This window comes from Balaenoptera acutorostrata, chromosome 4, assembly GCF_949987535.1.
Source record: "Balaenoptera acutorostrata chromosome 4, mBalAcu1.1, whole genome shotgun sequence".
In the NCBI taxonomy this organism is placed as follows: domain Eukaryota; kingdom Metazoa; phylum Chordata; class Mammalia; order Artiodactyla; family Balaenopteridae; genus Balaenoptera; species Balaenoptera acutorostrata.
This window is the reverse complement of record NC_080067.1, coordinates 140112256-140133366: the sequence shown is the minus strand read 5'-3', so window position 1 is coordinate 140133366 and position 21111 is coordinate 140112256. Positions and strand designations below refer to the sequence as shown.

At 44.5% G+C, this 21111-nt stretch overlaps 1 protein-coding gene across 1 annotated transcript in view; it reads right to left on the bottom strand.

Annotated features, from left to right (window-relative positions):
• The window catches only part of IFNAR2 (interferon alpha and beta receptor subunit 2), a 32718-nt gene extending 12723 nt beyond the window's left edge, over nt 1–19995 (bottom strand). Inside the window, exons 1-6 of the mRNA XM_057545238.1 lie at nt 19709–19995; nt 6251–6342; nt 5101–5142; nt 3761–3884; nt 2239–2411; nt 38–198 (exon numbers count right to left, since the gene is read on the bottom strand). Of these exons, the coding sequence (XP_057401221.1) occupies nt 38–198; nt 2239–2411; nt 3761–3884; nt 5101–5142; nt 6251–6305 (555 nt within the window). The 5' untranslated portion in view covers nt 6306–6342; nt 19709–19995. The remainder of the gene's footprint in view (nt 1–37; nt 199–2238; nt 2412–3760; nt 3885–5100; nt 5143–6250; nt 6343–19708) is intronic.
• Nucleotides 19996–21111: the final 1116 nt, after the last annotated feature.

The window sequence follows — 21111 nt, the reverse complement described above, 5'->3', positions numbered from 1 at the left end:
TATTCATTGCCAACTCAGGACTGTTTTGACCACTTACCTTCTTAACGATCCCCCCTGATTGTTCTTCAATTAATGCTAAGTAAAACTGTAATTCTTCCTCATTTAGCATCTTGGGAGCGACAGACTGAAATTTCACATTCACACTGACGTGGTCTGTAAAACCAATAATCTCAAACTCTGGTGGGTCCAAAGGCAGTGCTTAGAAAACAAAACAAAGCCCAAGGTCAGTCAATAAATAATAGCATAACCGTAATGATACCATTGTCATGATACAACCATACCTCTTTACAACTGTCTTTTAATTCCCCGTGGCCCTCGTTGAGGTGTGGGTTAAATATTTTTTTTATTGGTGAAAAACTGAGAACAATAAAAGTGAAGTGATTTGTTTACTATTACCACAAGAAATGGAAGACAGATTTTGGGATGAAAGTCAGTATTTCCCCAATTTTCAGGTTGTATTCTAAACACAAGAGTGAAAATGACTTTCTTCATACAATAATAATAATAATAATAATAATAATAATAATAATAATAATAATACATAAACATTGCAGAAATATCAGAAAATACAGACAGGATTGTCCCTGAATGTGGTTAATCCTCTTTTGTCCATGCTGTACGTGTGTAAATATATCTACACATATAAAAACTGAACTAGTGTACACACACACATACACACACACACATCTAAACTAAAATTAAGTCATTCTTACACTGTTTTGCATGGTATATGTTTTCACTTAATTTATTTCATAAACATATTAATGCATGTTTATCTACATCATGAGCTGGCAAACCATGGCCCGTGGGTTAGATTTTGCACAGCCTGCAAGTTTGGAATGGTTGTTATTTTTGAAAGAGTTGTGAACAAATGAAGGATCTGTGACAGAGACCATACATGGCCCACAAAGTCCAAAGTGTTTCTTCTCTGGCCCTTTCCAGAAAGTCGCTGACCCTGATTCTTCATCATAAATTTTCACAGCTAATTCTATTCCACTAAGCGGCTGTCCCATGATTTAACTGATTCACTCTTTTGAACATTTAGATTGGCTCTAAGTTTTCTGAATAGAATCTATACAGCAATGAGTATTCTTAGAGCTCAATGTTTGCATTTGGCTGTAATCATTTCTTTAGGACAAATTATTAGAGGAATTCTGGATTAGAGCAGGCACATGTTAAACTTTTCAATACATACTGCCAAATACCTTCAGAAAGGCTGTGTCAAAGCACGCTCCCTGCATTTCCTCTAAATCTGGGTATTTACATATTTTCAATATTTACCATTTTGAGCCTTGAAAAATGATATCTCATTACTATTTTAATATACATTCTTTAATGGTCTGAGTAACGTGTTCTATAAGTTGGGTTATTTCTTTTCTCTGTGGACACAAACACAAACAGGCAATTCCACAATTCCAGAGAAGCTCATCAGTATCTAAGTTTGCTACAGCAGGATTCAGCTGTCATCTGAATACGTGCTTTAAGCACATATGTGCGAGTATACACCTACACAGCCTTTAACAGGGCCCTGAAGCCGAATCTTTCTCTTGGAAACAGGCTGCAGATCAGGACACTGAAGAAGTGATGGAGTCTGGCTGAGAGCCACTGCCAGCTGCTCTGTAGCTGTTAACACAAGTGCCAAAGGGAGCTGACTCCAGTTGTAGGGAAAGAAAGAGAGGGCAGACCCGCTCTTGGGATCTAGTCTTCTCTGAGTCTGGGCCCCGCGTGTGCACACATCTGGGCGTTCACACGTGCAAGAGCTATTGGGCTCTGATCTGGGGCAGGGGCGGAAGTATTAAGGAAAACATTGGCCCAAGGAGTTGTGACAGCTCTTACAGGCCATCTGAACTCCGTTCCCCACTTCCTGTTGGGTTGTGAAACAAAGCAAAAAGTAGCAGCTTCTATACACCAGAAACGAACACAACATTGCAAGTCAACTATACTTCAATAAAAAATAAATTCAAAGGAAAAACAGCAGCTACTACTGCCTGAATGCCTGCCTCGTACAGGCATGGATGCAAAGGACAGGTTAGCATTCCACTTTTGGGAGAAGAAAACGGAGGCTCAGAGAAGAAAAGTCACCACTCCACGGTTACAGAGTTGGAAGTAGCAGGGCCAGGAGGTGAACCTTAGCCCTGCGTCTAAAACACCTTGGTAGAACTTCCTACTTCATGGCAAAGCACATAACGATGATCTTGAAGATGATGATGGTGAAGATAATAAACAAGATCGACTCACTCTCCATTGCCAGGAAGAAAGAGCCCATGCAACTGACCAGAGCTGTGTTCCCTCTGAATCCAACCACTTTGGGGATGTACATCTCTGTCATGTTTACCCACACATCTGTTAGGTCACAGAATGATCTTGTGATATTTGTACAGTCCCCAACGATCTTCATATCTTCTTGTTTACTTTGAAAGGCAAAGAAATGGTAAAAGAAAACTTCAGCATTTATCTGACGAGAATCCATTAACTGCAAGCCCCACTTCCACATTCCTGTCTAGCTCTGCTCAAATGTCCCTGTGTTGTCATCTGCCCTCACCACCTTATTTCAAATGGAACACCTTACCCCGTGCCCCCCACCCCTCTCTCTTGATCCCTCTTTCCTGTCTCTATTTTTCTTCATACCATTTGCCACTGCCTGCCCCATTATATCTTTGTTTACTGATATCTCTGCCTACTTTCAGAATGTCTGCTCCAAGAGAGCAGGGATTTGGGTTCATGGTTTGACCCCTGGCATGTAGTAGGTGCTCAGGAAATATTTGCTGTATGAATGAACGAGCAAATGTTGGGCGTTCATGGCAGAGGCCCCAGATCTCCCTGCCCCTACAGGACAATCATGAATGCGCCTTGCTGAGACCCCCTCTCTCTCTGGCTGAGGACCACATGGTCCAGTCCTAAGTCAGCCTGTGCTATATGGGGACAACACAGACATCTTCTCTCTTAAGCTTCAAAAAGGTAGGTGGGTGATACATGTGACTGCCTAACGCAGGGAGAAACTTAACGACTTTAGCAGGTACCAAAGCGAAACCCACAAGAGGCCCTCCAGTGGGTCAGTCAGCAGCAGCAAGAGCTATAAGCCAAATAAACAGCCAACAAAAGGACACCCCGAAGGGCTACTGGATCAAAGTAATGGCTTAGGAGGGTGATTGTTAGACGTGGGAAGAAGAGAGCCAAAGAGGGCTCCGTCCATTAGGTCACGAGTCCCTCAGCAACCCCTAAGTAGGAAGATTTGCACAGAGAGGCTGCACTCTGCGTTGGTTAGTGACCAAGCCAGACTTTGGACCTGGGCCTGTCTTAGTCTGGGCCAGGCAGCTTTCTGAGGTGCCACATGCCTCCCCGAGTAAAGGAAAGTAAACACAACCCATCAATATGGTCACCAGATCTTTGGACTTCTGTCCTCAGAAAATGCAGCACTTTTCAACACCCAGACTTACTGAATTAGAGAAATAATTGTGAAAAACAGACACAATAATTATTTTGCTTCTGAGGCTTTGACATGTAGAAATTAGCTTTGGTTCTAAATGCAAGCTTTGTCAAAAATAACTTTGGGTTATTAAAGTATTCAGTGTAATTAAAAATGGATGGGTCTTTTGTCTTTAGACTTTTAAAGCTCTGATTAAAAAACCGAAATTGAGAAGGGGCGAGAGAGGGGGAGAGAGAGAAAAGCTCTATCACAAGTAAGATCACCTCTTCCCCACTCCCCACATTATAGAAAGATAATATATTTAGCAAGAGAAAAATGAAATGTCAAACCAACCTCATGATGGTGTACCATAATGTATAGTGAGTTGGTACAACTGAATGGTTTTTAAATTCCCATGATAAGATTGACTGCAAATTTCGTAATGTCATCTTTAAAGTGCAAGATTCATCTGAAAAATCTAAAGGGAACAAGAGGAAAAAAAAGAAAGAAAGAGTGAAACCTGGAGCCCAGCGTTGTATCTTGGCCACTGTTCAAACTGTCCCTTGGGATCTGGAGCCCGACACTTCTAGCAGAGAAGCCCTCCCAAGAGCCCTGGGATCTTGGAAACACAGAAGGAACTGCTTTTGCTGGACACGAGAAATGAGCTAACACAATTAATAGATGAGTAACACATTGTCAGGGTGGACAAGCTTAGGAAACAGGAACTCAGCACTGTGTAAACAGAATTTGGGCTCACCCAATTATCACCGACTCTCAGCGGCTGTTTGGATCAAAACAATCTATGTCATCCTGGGCCACCCATCCTCTCAAGTCAACCCTCAACCCCTCCTCCAGTCCCCCTAAGTAGCTTGGCCCACGGCAAGCTTTCCCTCCTCTGAATTCCCCACTGTGCTTATTCCCTATCATAGAGAGGAGAGGGAGAATGTGTGTCCAGATTGAATCTTCCATTTCATCCCCAAGCCTATGCTGAAGTATTGATAGGTGCTATTAACAAACCCATTTTACAGACTGTGAAATTGAGACGTTGAGTTATGTAATGTTAGGTAGCTGGGAAGTGGCAGCAGCAAAGGAGACTTCACAGCTGCATTTGCCAAACCCTGCCTTATATGGTTAAAGTTTCAAAAAGCATCTAAGTTTCCTATGGTTAGGACCTGGGCCTTTGCTTTTTGGTTGCCAAATCTTCATTCCCCCAGTGGTCATCACAAGGCTGGATACATATTTAATGCATAGTGATGTTTTGTGGACAGGTTTATATATAGGTAAGAAATTTAGTTTAAAAAATGTGTTTTCCTTTATCTGGTACCAGGTACCAGGTAGCAGGTGGAAGAATGCAAATTAATGGGAAATTATTTCTGGATGATTTTTTGTTTGGCACAGTCTGTGTCTCCTCATTCTTCTACTAGTGAGAATATTAAGAGGTGAATATTCTTTTAAGGGGTTTAAAGATTAACTCTAGTGTTAATTTCTTATAATAGTTTTATGAGACAACTGTGAAAACCGGTATTGGCTAAATTCTCCTTTAACAGGGAAAGTATTTGAGGAAAAAGATTCAAACAAAATGGCAACAGATCTGGGATCAGGAATCAAATTTCCCACACTTTTGACTTCTAAATGGTCACTCCAACACTCTGACCCTTACACAAAGTTTTGTCAAGCCAAGAAAAATCTCTTACCAGGCAAAATGTACGAAATACCAAACATGAGGCTGATGTGCACTGGGAAGAAGAAAAACATGTTAGACAAGCAACAACACTTTCACCAGGTTCAATTTACTATTGCTGCTCTGAGTCTGGGATTCTTCTTCACAGATGTATTTATATTGGATTGAGACTTTTCTTACGCTAAAGAAAAAAGCTCAAGTAAATGGTTCTTAGAGAGCTGACTTTGGTATAAGCAGCGCATTGTCTAAGGATGTTTCGTCCTGACTGGATCCAAAATAAGATGTTTGGGAGCTGATACTAGTCATGAGGGTTGGCTGGTTGAGGGACTGTCCTGAGAAGCAGTCATCTGTTTGGAACAATTCTCAGAATATGAATAAGCATGTTGCTAATTAAAAAACTTCCAAGGTAAAGATATTTACCAGGGTTGGTGGAAGAAGAAAGGTCTTGGTGATGGGAAGTGGGGATTCTCATTTGTTTCCTGGATGTCACCACGACTTGGCGAGTCGGGTGGTGGGTTAGGGGCATTTTTAGTAGGTGGGGGACCAAGGCTGTCATATACTCTCCAATGCATGGCACTTGTCGAGGGAGAAGTGTCCCACTCATGGATACCTTACTGATAAACTATGGAACAGATGACACAGTGATACTGAAATAGAATCAAAAGAATGGTAAAGAAAAGGCACAAATGAATAGGACTATGGAAAAAGAAATCAATAATAAATGAAGTGTGGAAACCAAAGTTCAGGGATGACTGTTTGGTTTCGTGATCAGGAGGGAGATAAGGCGTCTGGCCTCTTTCCAAATGTAGGAGTAGAGTGATAAACTCCACCCTGGATTAGAATGAAGGTATTCAGGGAAATTACTCTTCAAATTACAGTGAGGCTAACCCCGTTCATTATTGAGCCTTAAGTCAATTATTATTTGTTTGTTTTCCTAAGACAACAGTAGGGCAGAAACCCATTGTGAATCAAACCATTAATGTTTGTTTCCTATCTACGTTCCAGTTGGCTCTTGACATTGGGCAGCTGATACTGGATCCTCAAGGCAGGGAAATCAATTGGGTACTCCCTAACAGGGTCCCTGGCAAAGGACCCTGAGAAAAGTGTTACTATGAGAAAAAGGACCCTGAGAAAAGTGTTACTATGAGAAAAGTAACACTTACCCATGGGATACAAATTAAGTGGTCCAACCGCTGAGACATTCTGGCTCAAAAGCATCTTTGTTATTTTATATGTCCTTTCTTTACTTTCACATCTGAAAAGCAATCAATATTAGGTGATCAAAATGCTGAAGTGTCTAATTAAACTGCAAAGATAACGGGCAAAGACAAGACAATGAAAGATCAGCAGGAAATTCCTGATTCCACGTTTCCTCTGCCCTTCTGGGAGCTGGACCATTTACCCCATTTACACGAGCAGCTTTACCTCAGCTTCTGGGACCAATTCCCTACCTAGGCAGGGAGAAATTTTAAATTCAACTTTTGAACAGATAACACAGTCATTTGGTTCCAAACTTTTAAACATACAAAAAAGTAAATAGTGAAAAGTCTTGCTTCCTTCAGAAAACGATTTTTATTTGTTTTTTTTTGGTGAGTCCTTCAGAATATCTTCATGCATAAGCAAAAACAAATATGTACTCTTATCCCCCCCCACCCCTTTGTTTTACACAGAGATAGCATATACATTCCCTGTCCAATTCCTGCTTTTTCTACTTAAAAATATATCTGGGAGATCTTTCTACATCAGCACCAAAGAGAATTTCCTTGTTTTTTTAAATAGTTGCACAGTCTACTCTATGGACGTACCATGATTTATATAATCAGTCCCCACGACGAACATTTGAGTGGCTCCCAACTGTTTCTGCAATGGATAATCTTGGAAATGCCTTATTCTGCACATGTCACGTCTAAGTGTGAGAAAGCTTCCCAGAAGTAGGATTGCTAGGCCAAAGCGTGTATTAGTCAGGGTCCCAGCAGGAAATAGCACATTCAAGTTAGGATAATTTGAGGAAGATTTTAATCAAGGGACTATTTACAAATTACAAATAGCCAGATGCAGGCCAACCATAAGGAAGAGTGTAGTATCTGGAACTAACTACAGCAGGGGTTCTTATCATCCTGGGCTTGAGGTGCAGAGGGAAGATATCAACACTGGAATTTGGAAGGAGAGAATCCTGTGTGAGGAGCTAGAATGTAAGCCGACCCTAAGTGACTGTGCAGCGAGGGGGGCTGAGGGATAAACATTCCTCATTGTCTTCTCTTACTTGGGGCTCCCCATTGGCTGAACCCAATCAGAAGTCACAGGACAAGGCTGTGGGCAGCTGTACCCATACAAGACAGGATCCCAGGGCACAGTAAAGGGTGGGGAAGGTGGAGGCTGGGTTTGCAGGGGCAGACAGAAGAGACCTGGCACAGAGGGGCCATTTGTAATTTTTCTTGTTTTTTTTTGGCCGCACGGCGTGTGGCTTGTGGGATCTTAGTTCCCCGACCAGGAATCGAACCTGTGCCCTCTGCAATGAAAGCACGGAGTCCTAACCACTGGACCACCGGGTAAGTCCCTGCATTTGTAATTTTGATAGAAACAGTCACACTCTCGCCGCTTGTGGCTGTACCAACGTACACAACTGCCTGCGACGTGTGACAATTTCTGCTTCCCCACAAACGAAGAGCTTGTGGGGATGGATAATAATTATGATCATGATAACCATCAAGCTCTTGGATTTCTAAAAATCAAATTCATAAATGCAAAGTTGTCTTCGGACTAATATTCATTTTGTATTTCTCTTATTCTGGGTAAGACTGAGCATGTTTTCATATACGGAAGAGCTATTTCCTTTCTTGGTAACTGTCTGTATCTTTGTCCATTTTTGTATTGAGTTGTTGCTTTTTTTTCTTATTGGTTTGAAGGAGCTTTTTAAGTATGAGGGAAATTGGCCCTTTGTGATATGAATCACGTCTTTTTTTATTTTTCTCTGCCGTTGTCACTTGTCCTTTGATTTGCCAGTGCTATTTGTGTTTTTTAAACCATGCAGAAACTTCTGGGTTCTATGCTTTCAGATTTAAAGGTATTTTCTTTCTTAGCACTTGCATTCTGAGTTACAGAGTCTTCCTCCAAGGTGAGAAAGGAATTCTTCAAACATTTTAAGGAACCCCCAATCGGTCTCATTCCTTCTCTCCCTCGGAGCTTTTGTCTCCCTCCATCCAAGCAACTGGGTATTCTTCTGTCCCGCAAAACACTGAGGCAGCATCAAGCCCCGAGTCAAAATGAAAATGCGAGCATGCCTTGAAGTAGCAAACTCAAGAAGCAAACCAGACTCAGGAAGGTAGCAAGGAGGAAGAGAGGGTCCCCCCAGGCACACAGCCAGCCCAAGGAGCACTCTCTCATGCACAGGGATACTCAGGGCCAGTGCCACTCCCCACAGGTGCACACATGCACTTGCACCTGAAGGACGCTGAGAACCCTCTCCTGCTAGCCACCCAACACATCAGCCTGGGATGGGCTCTGGGAAAATCAATCCCTGAGTCTCCCCTTTCCAAGGATCTGCTATCCCAATCCACAGCGTGCTGGTGACGCTGAAGTGTCTTTAAACCTCTGCTCCTGGCCACGCTATGTACCTGAATCAAGGCTGACCTAGAAACTTAACCCGCGATGGACCAGCTAGCCACTCCCTGGGTGAGGCGGGCCGGGGACAGCTTCCAGTCTGCCCGGCCTACCCTCCCTGTACGCATGCCAGATGGGCATCAGTGCAACATGGGAGTCTCCCACGATGCAACCCAGCTGCTGCCCCCATGAAAAGAGTGTCAACGGTCAAGGGGTGTAGAGAGAAAGGCCAGGCAGGGTCCCCATCTTGCAGAGAAGGGGCGAGTAAGACCCAAGTGTGAACTGAGACTCCAAGCCTGCCGTGCGTTCCATTGTCCCACCAGATTTCACTAACAAAACACAACTTCAAAGATAAAACGATTAAGAATTTCAAGACAACCACAGGAGAGCAATAAACCAAGTGTGGGACTCTTCTACATGCAGGGTCCCTGGGGACTGAAGCCGGCCCTGGCTACAGAGATGAGAGTAACGAGAGCTTCAGGAAGCCTGATCTGTTTGGAGTCGGGGAGAGTCTTAAGGAGCTTCATGAACAAATCCAGGCAGGATGCCAAGATGGGAAATTAGATTTTCCAAGCAAGCAAGAATCTAGTACCAGAAACCTAACTAGAAGTGGAGTATGAGTCACCAGGAACAAAGAGAGGGAGGAGGCGTCCCCTGGCCCAGAGCAGGAGAGCTGGGCTTCTCATTGTGTAGTTGTGTGTGTGTACTTCTCAGCTGCTGAACAGAGGGAAGGTTTTGCAGATGCAGAACAAAGGCAAAGATGTGCTACCATCAGAACAAAACAGAGGGACCAGAGGCCACAGGACAGATGACCAGGTAACAAGGGAGTCACACCCAAAGTGGCATTCTACAACCTTGGTGCGCCCAGCACCTAGGGAACGTCCACAATCAGGCAGGCCCTCTGCTGAGGAGTAACGATGGGAGATGACATCACATCTCACAAAGATGTCTCTGTGGATGTTCTGAATGGATACAATATTATGGGATAATTTGAGGTGCCTGGATAGCTCATGGGTGGTAGATGGCAATTTTGACTTGGAATCTTTTGGATTTCTCTAGAAAACCCTGGGTGAGATCTGATAGCGTGATAGTCTAGAGGACTTTTTAATGTGTTTTTAGCTTGAATTCAAGTCTGCTATTTTGTGTGCTATGAAATGCCAGTTGTAATTCGGTGATTCTTCATTTGGATTAAATGCTCTTACATTTGCATTTAGATCTGGCTTTTGCGCAATGTAAAGGAGAATGGTAAAATTCATGTTAGTAATTAAATTTATATTTTTTTACTTAGAATGACCTTCAATAGAAAAAAAAAAGGGCAAGTTGAGAGACACCATGGGAGAAAAGAAAAAGCTTTAGAATAAGCCAACAAAGAGAGGGAGGAGAGAAGATGGCGGAAGAGTAAGACGCGGAGATCACCTTCCTTCCCACAGATACAGTAGAAATACATCTACACGTGGAACTGCTCCTACAGAACACCCACTGAACGCTGGCAGAAAACGTCAGACCTCCCAAAAGGCAAGAAACTCCCCCGGTACTTGGGTAGGGCAAAAGAAAAAAGAAATAACAGAGACAAAAGAATAGGGACGGCACCTGCACCAGGGGGAGGGAGCTGTGAAGGAGGAAAGATTTCCACGCACTAGGAAGCCCCTCCGCGGGCAGAGACTGTGGGTGGCAGAGGGGGGAAGCTTCGGAGCCACGGAGGAGAGCACAGCCACAGGGGTGCGGAGGGCAAAGCGGAGAGATTCCCGCACAGAGACTCGGCGCCGAGCAGCACTCACCAGCCCGAGAGGCTTGTCTGCTCCCCCGCCGGGGTGGGCGGGGCTGGGAGCTGAGGCTCGGCTTTGGTCGGATCGCAGGGAGAGGACTGGGACTGGCGGCGTGAACACAGCCTGAAGGGTTTAGTGCACCACAGGTAGCCAGGAGGGAGTCCGGGAAAAAGTCTGCAGCTGCCGAAGAGGCAAGAGACTTTTTCTTGCCTCTTTGTTTCGCGGCGCGCAAGGAGAGGGGATTCAGAGCGCCGCCTAAATGAACTCCAGAGACTGGCGCGAGCCGCGGCTATCAGCGCGGACGCCAGAGACGGGCGTGAGACGCTGGGGCTGCTGCTGCCGCCTCCAAAAAGCCTGTGTGTGAGCACAGGTCACTCTCCACACCGCCCCTCCCGGGAGCCGGTGCAGCCTGCCACTGCCAGGGTCCCATGATCCAGGGACAACTTCCCCAGGAGAACGCACTGCGCGCCTCAGGCTGGTGCAACGTCACGCCGGCCTCGGCCGCCGCAGGCTCGCCCCGCCTCCTCCGTACCCCTCCCTCCCCGCGGCCTGGGTGAGCCAGAGCCCCCGAAGCAGCGGCTCCTTTAACCCCGTCCTGTCTGGGTGGGGAACAGACGCCCTCAGGCGACCTACACGCAGAGGCGGGTCCAAATCCAAAGCTGAACCCCGGGAGCTGTGCGAACAGGGAAGAGAAGGGGAAATCTCTCCCAGCAGCCTCAGAAGCAGCGGATTAAAGCTCCACAAACAACTTGCTGTGCCTGCATCTGCTGAATACCTGAACAGACAACGAATCAGCCCAAATTCAGGAGGTGGACTTTGGGAGCAGGAGATATTAATTTTTCCCCTTTTCCTTTTTTTTGTGAGTGTATATGTATATGCCTCTGGGTGAGATTTTGTCTGTATAGCTTTGCTTTACAATAGCTTTATTTTACTTCACTATATTATAGCCTCTTTCTTTCTTTCTTTCTATTTTTTCTCCCTTTTACTCTGAGCCGTGTGGACGAAAGGCTCTTGGTGCTCCAGCCAGGCATCAGGGCCGTGCCTCTGAGGTGGGAGAGCCAACTTCAGAACACTGGTCCACAAGAGACCTCCCAGCTCCACGTAATACCAAACGGCAAAAATCTCCCAGAGATCTCCATCTCAACATCAAGACCCAGCTTCACTCAACGACCAGCAAGCTACAGTGCTGGACACCCTATGCCAAACAACTAGCAAGACAGGAACACAGCCCCATCCATTAGCAGAGAGGCTGCCTAAAATCATAATAAGGCCACAGACACCCCAAAATACACCACCAGACGTGGACGTGCCCACCAGAAAGACAAGATCCAGCCTCATCCACCAGAACTCAGGCACTAGTTCCCTCCACCAGGAAGCCTACACAACCCACTGAACCAACCTTAGCCACTGGGGACAGATACCAAAAACAACAGGAACTACGAACCTGCAACCTGTGAAAAGGAGACCCCAAACACAGTAAGATAAGCAAAATGAGACGACAGAAAAACACACAGCAGATGAAGGAGCAGGGTCAAAACACACCGGACTTAACAAATGAAGAGGAAATAGGTAGTCTACCTGAAAAAGAATTCAGAATAATGATAGTAAGGATGATCCAAAATCTTGGAAATAGAATAGACAAAATGCAAGAAACATTTAACAAGGACGTAGAAGAACTAAAGAGGAACCAAGCAATGATGAAAAACACAATAAATGAAATTAAAAATACTCTATATGGGATCAATAGCAGAATAACTGAGGCAGAAGAAAGGATAAGTGACCTGGAAGATAAAATGGTGGAAATAACTACTGCAGAGCAGGATAAAGGAAAAAGAATGAAAAGAACTGAGAACAGTCTCAGAGACCTCTGGGACAACATTAAACGCACCAACATTCGAATTATAGGGGTCCCAGAAGAAGAAGAGAAAAAGAAAGGGACTGAGAAAATATTTGAAGAGATTATAGTTGAAAACTTCCCTAATATGGGAAAGGAAATAGTTAATCAAGTCCTGGAAGCACAGAGAGTCCCATACAGGATAAACCCAAGGAGAAACACGCCAAGACACATATTAATCTAACTGTCAAAAATTAAATATAAGGAAAACATATTAAAGGCAGCAAGGGAAAAACAACAAATAACACACAAGAGAATCCCCATAAGGTTAACATCTGATCTTTCAGTAGAAACTCTGCAAGCCAGAAGGGAGTGGCAGGATATACTTAAAGTGATGAAGGAGAAAAACCTACAACCAAGATTACTCTACCCAGCAAGGATCTCATTCAGATGTGATGGAGAAATTAAAACCTTTACAGACAAGCAAAAGCTGAGAGAGTTCAGCACCACCAAACCAGCTTTACAACAAATGCTAAAGGAACTTCTCTAGGCAAGAAACACAAGAGAAGGAAAACACCTACAATAACAAACCCAAAACATTTAAGAAAATGGGAATAGGAACATACATATCGATAATTACCTTGAATGTAAATGGATTAAATGCTCCCACCAAAAGACACAGGCTGGCTGAATGGATACAAAAACAAGACCCATGTATATGCTGTCTACAAGAGACCCACTTCAGACCTAGAGACACATATAGACTGAAAGTGAGGGGATGGAAAAAGATATTCCATGCAAATGGAAATAAAAAGAAAGCTGGAGTAGCAATTCTCATATCAGACAAAATAGACTTTAAAATAAAGACTATTACAAGAGACAAAGAAGGACACTATATAATGATCAAGGGATCGATCCAAGAGGAAGGTATAACAATTGTAAATATTTATGCACCCAACATAGGAGCACCTCAATACATAAGGCAAACACTAACAGCCATAAAAGGGGAATTCGACAGCAACACAATCATAGTAGGGGACTTTAACACCCCACTTTCACCAATGGACAGATCATCCAAAATGAAAATAAATAAGGAAACGCAAGCTTTAAATGATACATTAAACAAGATGGACTTAATTGATATTTATAGGACATTCCACCCAAAAACAACAGAATACATATTTTTCTTAAGTGCTCACGGAACATTCTCCAGGATAGATCATATCTTGGGTCACAAATCAAGCCTTGGGAAATTTAAGAAAATTGAAATCGTATCAAGTATCTTTTCCGACCACAACGCTATGAGACTAGATATCAATTACAGGAAAAGATCTGTAAAAAATACAAACACATGGAGGCTACACAATACACTACTTAATAACGAAGTGATCACTGAAGAAATCAAAGGGGAAATCAAAAAATACCTAGAAACAAATGACAATGGAGATACGACGACCCAAAACCTATGGGACGCAGCAAAAGCAGTGCTAAGAGGGAAGTTTATAGCAATACAAGCCTACCTCAAGAAACAGGAAACATCTCAAATAAACAACCTAACCTTGCACCTAAAGCAATTAGAGAAAGAAGAACAAAAAAAACCCCAAAGCCAGCAGAAGGAAAGAAATTATAAAGATCAGGTCAGAAATAAATGAGAAAGAAATGAAGGAAACAATAGCAAAAATCAATGAAACGAAAAGCTGGTTCTTTGAGAAGATAAACAAAATTGATAAACCATTAGCCAGACTCATTAAGAGAAAAAGGGAGAAGACTCAAATCAATAGAATTAGAAATGAAAAAGGAGAAGTAACCACTGACACTGCAGAAATACAAAAGATCATGAGAGATTACTACCAGCAACTCTATGCCAATAAAATGGACAACCTGGAAGAAAGGGACAGATTCTTAGAAATGCACAAACTGCCGAGACTGAACCAGGAAGAAATAGAAAATATGAACAGACCAATCACAAGCACTGAAATTGAAACTGTGATTAAAAATCTTCCAACAAACAAAAGCCCAGGACCAGATGGCTTCACAGGCAAATTCTATCAAACATTTAGAGAAGAGCTAACACCTATCCTTCTCAAACTCTTCCAAAATATTGCAGAGGGAGGAACACTCCCAAACTCATTCTACGAGGCCACCATCACCCTGATACCAAAACCAGACAAAGATGTCACAAAGAAAGAAAACTACAGGCCAATATCACTGATGAACATAGATGCAAAAATCCTCAACAAAATACTAGCAAACAGAATCCAACAGCACATTAAAAGGATCATACACCATGATCAAGTGGGGTTTATCCCAGGAATGCAAGGATTCTTCAACATATGCAAGTCAATCAATGTGATACACCATATTAACAAATTGAAGGAGAAAAACCATATGATCATCTCAGTAGATGCAGAGAAAGCTTTCGACAAAATTCAACACCCATTTATGATAAAAGCCCTGCAGAAAGTAGGCATAGAGGGAACTTTCCTCAACATAATAAAGGCCATATATGACAAACCCACAGCCAACATTGTCCTCAGTGGTGAAAAACTGAAACCATTTCCACTAAGATCAGGAACAAGAAAAGGTTGCCCACTCTCACCACTATTATTCAACATAGTTTTGGAAGTTTTAGCCACAGCAATCAGAGAAGACAAAGAAATAAAAGGAATCCAAATTGGAAAAGAAGAAGTAAAGCTGTCACTATTTGCAGATGACATGATACTATACATAGAGAATCCTAAAGGTGCTACCAGAAAACTCCTAGAGCTAATCAATGAATTTGGTAAAGTAGCAGGATACAAAATTAATGCAAAGAAATCTCTTGCATTTCTATACACTAATGATGAAAAATCTGAAAGTGAAATTAAGAAAACACTCCCGTTTACCATTGCAACAAAAAGAATAAAATATCTAGGAATAAACCTACCTAAGGAGACAAAAGGCCTGTATGCAGAAAATTATAAGACACTGATGAAAGAAATTAAAGATGATACAAATAGATGGAGAGATATACCATGTTCCTGGATTGGAAGAATCAACATTGTGAAAATGACTCTACTACCCAAAGCAATCTACAGATTCAATGCAATCCCTATCAAACTACCACTGGCATTTTTCATAGAACTAGAACAAAAAATTTCACAATTTGTATGGAAACACAAAAGACCCCGAATAGCCAAAGCAATCTTTTTTTTTTTTTTTTTCCAAGATTTGGATCAAGCCCAGGTACTTTTTTTTTTTTAATTTTTGGCTGTGTTGGGTCTTCGTTTCTGTGTGAGGGCTTTCACCAGTTGCGGCAAGCGGGGGCCACTCTTCATTGCGGTGCGCGGGCCTTTCACTATCGCGGCCTCTCTTGTTGTGGAGCACAGGCTCCAGACGCGCAGGCTCAGTAGTTGTGGCTCACGGGCCTAGTTGCTCCGCGGCATGTGGGATCTTCCCAGACCAGGGCTCGAACCCGTGTCCCCTGCACTGGCAGGCAGACTCTCAACCACTGCGCCACCAGGGAAGCCCCCAAAGCAATCTTGAGAACGAAAAATGGAGCTGGGGGAATCAGGCTCCCTGACTTCAGACTATATTACAAAGCTTCAGTAATCAAGACAGTTTGGTACTGGCACAAAAACAGAAATATAGATCAATGGAACAGGATAGAAAGCCCAGAGATAAACCCACACACATATGGTCACCTTATCTTTGATAAAGGAGGCAAGCATATACAGTGGAGAAAAGACAGCCTCTTCAATAAGTGGTGCTGGGAAAATTGGACAGGTACATGTAAAAGTATGAAATTAGAACACTCCCTGACACCATGCACAAAAATAAACTCAAAATGGATTAAAGACCTAAGTGTAAGGGCAGACACTATCAAACTCTTAGAGGAAAACATAGGCAGAACACTCTATGACATACATCACAGCAAGATTCTTTTTGACCCAGCTCCCAGAGAAATGGAAATAAGAACACAAATAAACAAATGGGACCTAATGAAACTTAAAAGCTTTTGCACAGCAAAGGAAACCATAAACAAGACCAAAAGACAACCATCAGAATGGGAGAAAATATTTGCAAATGAAGCAACTGACAAAGGATTAATCTCCAAGATTTACAAGCAGCTCATGCAGCTCAATAACAAAAAACCGAACAACCCAATCCAAAAATGGGCAGAAGAGCTAAATAGACATTTCTCCAAAGAAGATATACAGATGGCCTACAGACACATGAAAGAATGTTCAACATCATTAATCATTAGAGAAATGCAAATCAAAACTACAATGAGATATCATCTCACACCGGTCAGAATGGCCATCATCAAAAAATCTAGAAACAATAAATGCTGGAGAGGGTGTGGAGGAAAGGGAACACTCTTGCTCTGTTGGTGGGAATGTAAATTGATACAGCCACTATGGAGAACAGTATGGAGGTTCCTTAAAAAACTACAAATAGAACTACCATATGACCCAGCAATCCCAATACTGGGCATATACCCTGAGAAAATCATAGGTCAAAAAGAGTCATGTACCAAAATGTTCATTGCAGCTCTATTTACAATAGCCAGGACATGGAAGCAACCTAAATGTCCATCGACAGATGAATGGATAAAGAAGATGTGGCACATATATACAATGGAATATTACTCAGCCATAAAAAGAAATGAAATGGAGGTATTTGTAATGAGGTGGATGGAGTTAGAGTCGGTCATACAGAGTGAAGTAAGTCAGAAAGAGAAAAACAAATACAGTATGCTAACACATATATACGGAATCTAAGGGAAAAAAAAAAAAAGGCCATGATGAACCTAGTGGCAAGACGGGAATAAAGACACAGACCTACTAGAGAATGGACTTTAGGATATGGGGAGGGGGTGGGGTGAGATGTGACAGGGTGAGAGAGTGTCATGGACATATATACACTACCAAATGTAAAATAGATAACTAGTGGGAAGCAGCCGCATAGCACAGGGAGATCAGCTTGGTGCTTTGTGACCACCTAGAGGGGTGGGATGGGGAGGGTGGGAGGGAGGGAGATGCAAGAGGGAAGAGAAATGGGAACATATTGTATATGTATAACTGATTCACTTTGTTGTAAAGCAGAAGCTAATACACCATTGTAAGGCAATTATACTTCAATAAAGATGTTTAAAAAGAAAAAAAGAAAAAAGAAAAAGCTTTATATTTTAGTACCTTTGGTGGTACTTTTTCCTACTTTTTAATCCAATGGGGCCCTGCATTTTAATTTTGCTCTGGGCCTTGCAAATTCTGCCACCAACCCAGCCTGTAGTTCACTGCTGCCTGACAAGAAACCAAAGCCTTAGGTTGAATTCAAGGCTGCCACCAGCCTTTCCAGTGTTCCCACTACTGTCCCACACATCACATCCTGCTCCGACACTCTCATCACCACCCACCCTGCCCCCTCCCCGACTCCCCACCCAGCAATCCTTGCCATTGATACCCAAACAAAAAACTTTCCATTTTTAAGGCCCAGCTCAAGGAGATGCAACCTGGGCAAAGTGATTCTTCTCTGAATTTCAACTCCTCCTAAACAGACAGACAGACAGACAGACAGACAGCCCTCATGGAACTTGCTGCCCCCTATTCTCCTGGTAGAGAGCAGAGTGCTGTCTTGTCTCCTACCCAGCACAGCCTGACACCCGGCGCATCTTTGCTAATCAATGAATGAATGGATTCAGAAAGACTCTGCAAATAAAACTACATACTTTTTCTCCTGGAAATTAAAGAAAAAAAAAATACAAAAAAAAGCACAAAGAAGAAAGTACCAATCATCTTTATTTTTACCACCAAGCACCAACCATTGTTTACATCTTGGCATATTTATTTCTAGTTTATGTCTTGTTTTGGTAAAAATACTTCTACGCACTCATTAAAAAAATTAAAAATAATGCATAAAAGTAAAATTCCAGCATCCTGATATTTCCATCATTAACATTAGGTGAACAGAATCCCAGAGATCTTTCTATGCATAGACACACACAACACACACTCACACAGATGTTTCTGTCTCAATTTATTTTACTTGGAAAAAAACTGAAGCAAAGCCTGAAGAAACTGTTGACACAAATTATTTCCGTAAGAAAGAATAGCTGCCTAAAATATCCCTCTAAAGTTAAAGAAAATTACAAAAGACATTAGGAAGTTGGAATATGATCTGTTCATAGCATTCTAACTGTTCGACCCTGTTTACTGATCCATGCTTTCAAAGACGAGAACTAGGACTTCCTTGGTGGTGCAGTGGTTGGGAATCAAGCCATTTCCTGCGACAAAGAGTCAAACCTTATCACTGATGCGCACATTACTAGGAAATGTTTTCTTTAGAGCACATTTTGCTATGGCCTCGCTTCCACCCCTTTTGTCTCCAAGCCAGAACCGTAGGGGGAAGGATACTTTGAAACCTGTTCAAGATGCGGGACAAGTGACGTACGGCCTGTTGGTCTCAGCCGCCGGGGTCAGTTAGTGTGACACCTGGGGGAGGGGGGACTCCAGGCCTCTCGCTCGCTGCGCCTGCCTCTGCACCTCCCATCTCGTTCCGCTCAGTTTCTAAGACTTTTTGCCAAACAAAAGCAAGGAGATCAAACAAACATTATAAGAGAGAGAGAGACGGACAGACAGACAGACGGGACATCTAGAGTTTCTCAAAGCCATCGCTAGCCACACAAGTGGGTTGATGGATCCAATTAACTGGGTTTAACTGGTTTCTTTGGTCAGGGTTGAAACGCGAGCGTCGACTCGCACCCCGTTCCTCATTCCTTCCCGACCCTGGAGGGGGACCCACTCCTGTCCCCGCGACGCTGTCCCATCGCCCCGTCCTCCCTCCAGCTTCCAAGCGATGGGTCTGAAAGGACATAGGACACTCCAGCTCCGGCTGCCCTTCCGTGACCCTCTCCCGCCCGGGAACAAAGGATGGCTAAACTCAGTTTGCTCTCTTGGAGGGCGGGCGGAAAACCCCGGACCGGAGACCCGAGCCGGTAACCCAGTTTTGCAAGGCGTTGTGGATCGTGAGGAGTTTGACTTTTGAACTTGACAGTGGCTCTCATCTCGCAGCGACTCGCGCCCTCGGTGTGGCAGGTGGCGGAGCCGCAGGGCTGGGCGCGTGAAGACGGCTTCCAGGAGGGGCGATGAGCGCGGGACGGCCGGCCAGGGCCGAGGGCAGCGCGGCCGCGGAGGACAGTCAGCGGACGCACTCCAGCGACCCGCCGGGCCGCGGGGGGCGTGGGCGGGGGGCGGCCCCCGGGAGAAGGGCGGCGGCAAACCCCCCTCCCGGCCCGGAGCGCCGGCGGGAGCCCGTGGAGTCCGGTGCGGGGCGGGGTAGAGACAGGAACCTGGAGAGGGATTCCGGGAAGCGGCTGCGGGGAGGCGGCGTTCGCCCGGTCCCCGCCCCCTGTCCCCGCCACCCCAGTAGTCCCGCGTTACCTCGGCCGCTTGGCCTCGCCGTTGTCCTCGGGGTGCCAGCCTCGGGCGCACCCGCCGCAGCCGGGCTCCGCCGCCACCCCTCCGCACCCCTGGTCGGCGCTCGCGACCAGGATGCGCGCGGCTGGCGGCCCCTTCGACAGTGACGACCGTCGTGGGGCAAAGGCGAGAAGAGTGGCGGGGTGGTGGCCCTCACCATCCGCTCCGAGGGTGCCCCGGATCGGTCCTCGGGGTCTCCTCCCCGAGAGGTGGAGCAAGTCTTCAGTGCGGGTGCGCGCGCCGAGCGCCGGCCCCCAGCGGAGAGCTCGGGCCCGGGCGGGGCGGGGACACCAGGTCTTGTAATTTACCCAGATTTATTAAAACAGCGCCTCCCGCCGCCACCCCTCCTCCATGTAAGCTCCACTGGGGAAGAGAGAAAGGGTTTTGGCTGTTGTGTTTACAGCAGTATGCTCAGGGGCTGGAACAGTGCCAGTCACTTAGAACAATGCCTAGCACATTTAATCCACTCAATAAAAATGTGTTGAATGAATGAACGAAAGACCGAACGGGCTCTCTCCTGCACTCCCCGCCTTTACTAGTTCCACAAACTGCTCAGATCATAATTCTCCAATCAATAAAACAGGGATAAAAATAACTATCATTGAGTTGTAAAGGCTTGGTATCGTTGCAGGCTCAAGCAGAACTTTGTAATTATGGTAAATATTGGCTCCCTCCCCCTTCTCTGTGGCTCTTTCCTCTGTGCTCCTGGTTGCCCAGTCCTCCACTGATTAACGTCTTTGGGGGTAGGTAGAGAGGAAAGACAGTCCCTCATTATTTTGTTTACCTATCATTTATATCCCATCAATTTCCAAAATAGAACATGAGGTAGCTTTCAGTAAAATGTATGTAAATTTAAAAAAATTTATGGGCTTCCCTGGTGGCGCAGTGGTTGAGAATCTGCCTGCCAGTGCAGGGGACATGGGTGCGAGCCCCGGTCTGGGAAGATCCCACATGCCGCGGAGCAACTGGGCCCGTGAGCCACAATTTCTGAGCCTGCGCGTCTGGAGCCTGTGCTCCGCAACAAGAGAGGCCGCGATAGTGAGAGGCCCGCGCACCGCAATGAAGAGTGGCCCCCGCTTGCCACAACTAGAGAAAGCCCTCGCACAGAAGCGAAGACCCAACACAGCCATAAATAAATAAATAAATAACTTTAAAAACATTTTGTTTTATTTCTATTTATTTTTTGGCCGTGCCCAGGGGCATGCCAGATGCAGGATGCTAGTTCCCCAACCATGGTTGGAACCGTGCCCCCAGAAATGGAAGGGCGGATTCTTAACCACTGGACCACCAGGGAAGTCCCAAATGTATGTATATTTTAAACATTAAAGCTACTGAAATGTACATGTTAAAATCCTTTTGAAGGAGGA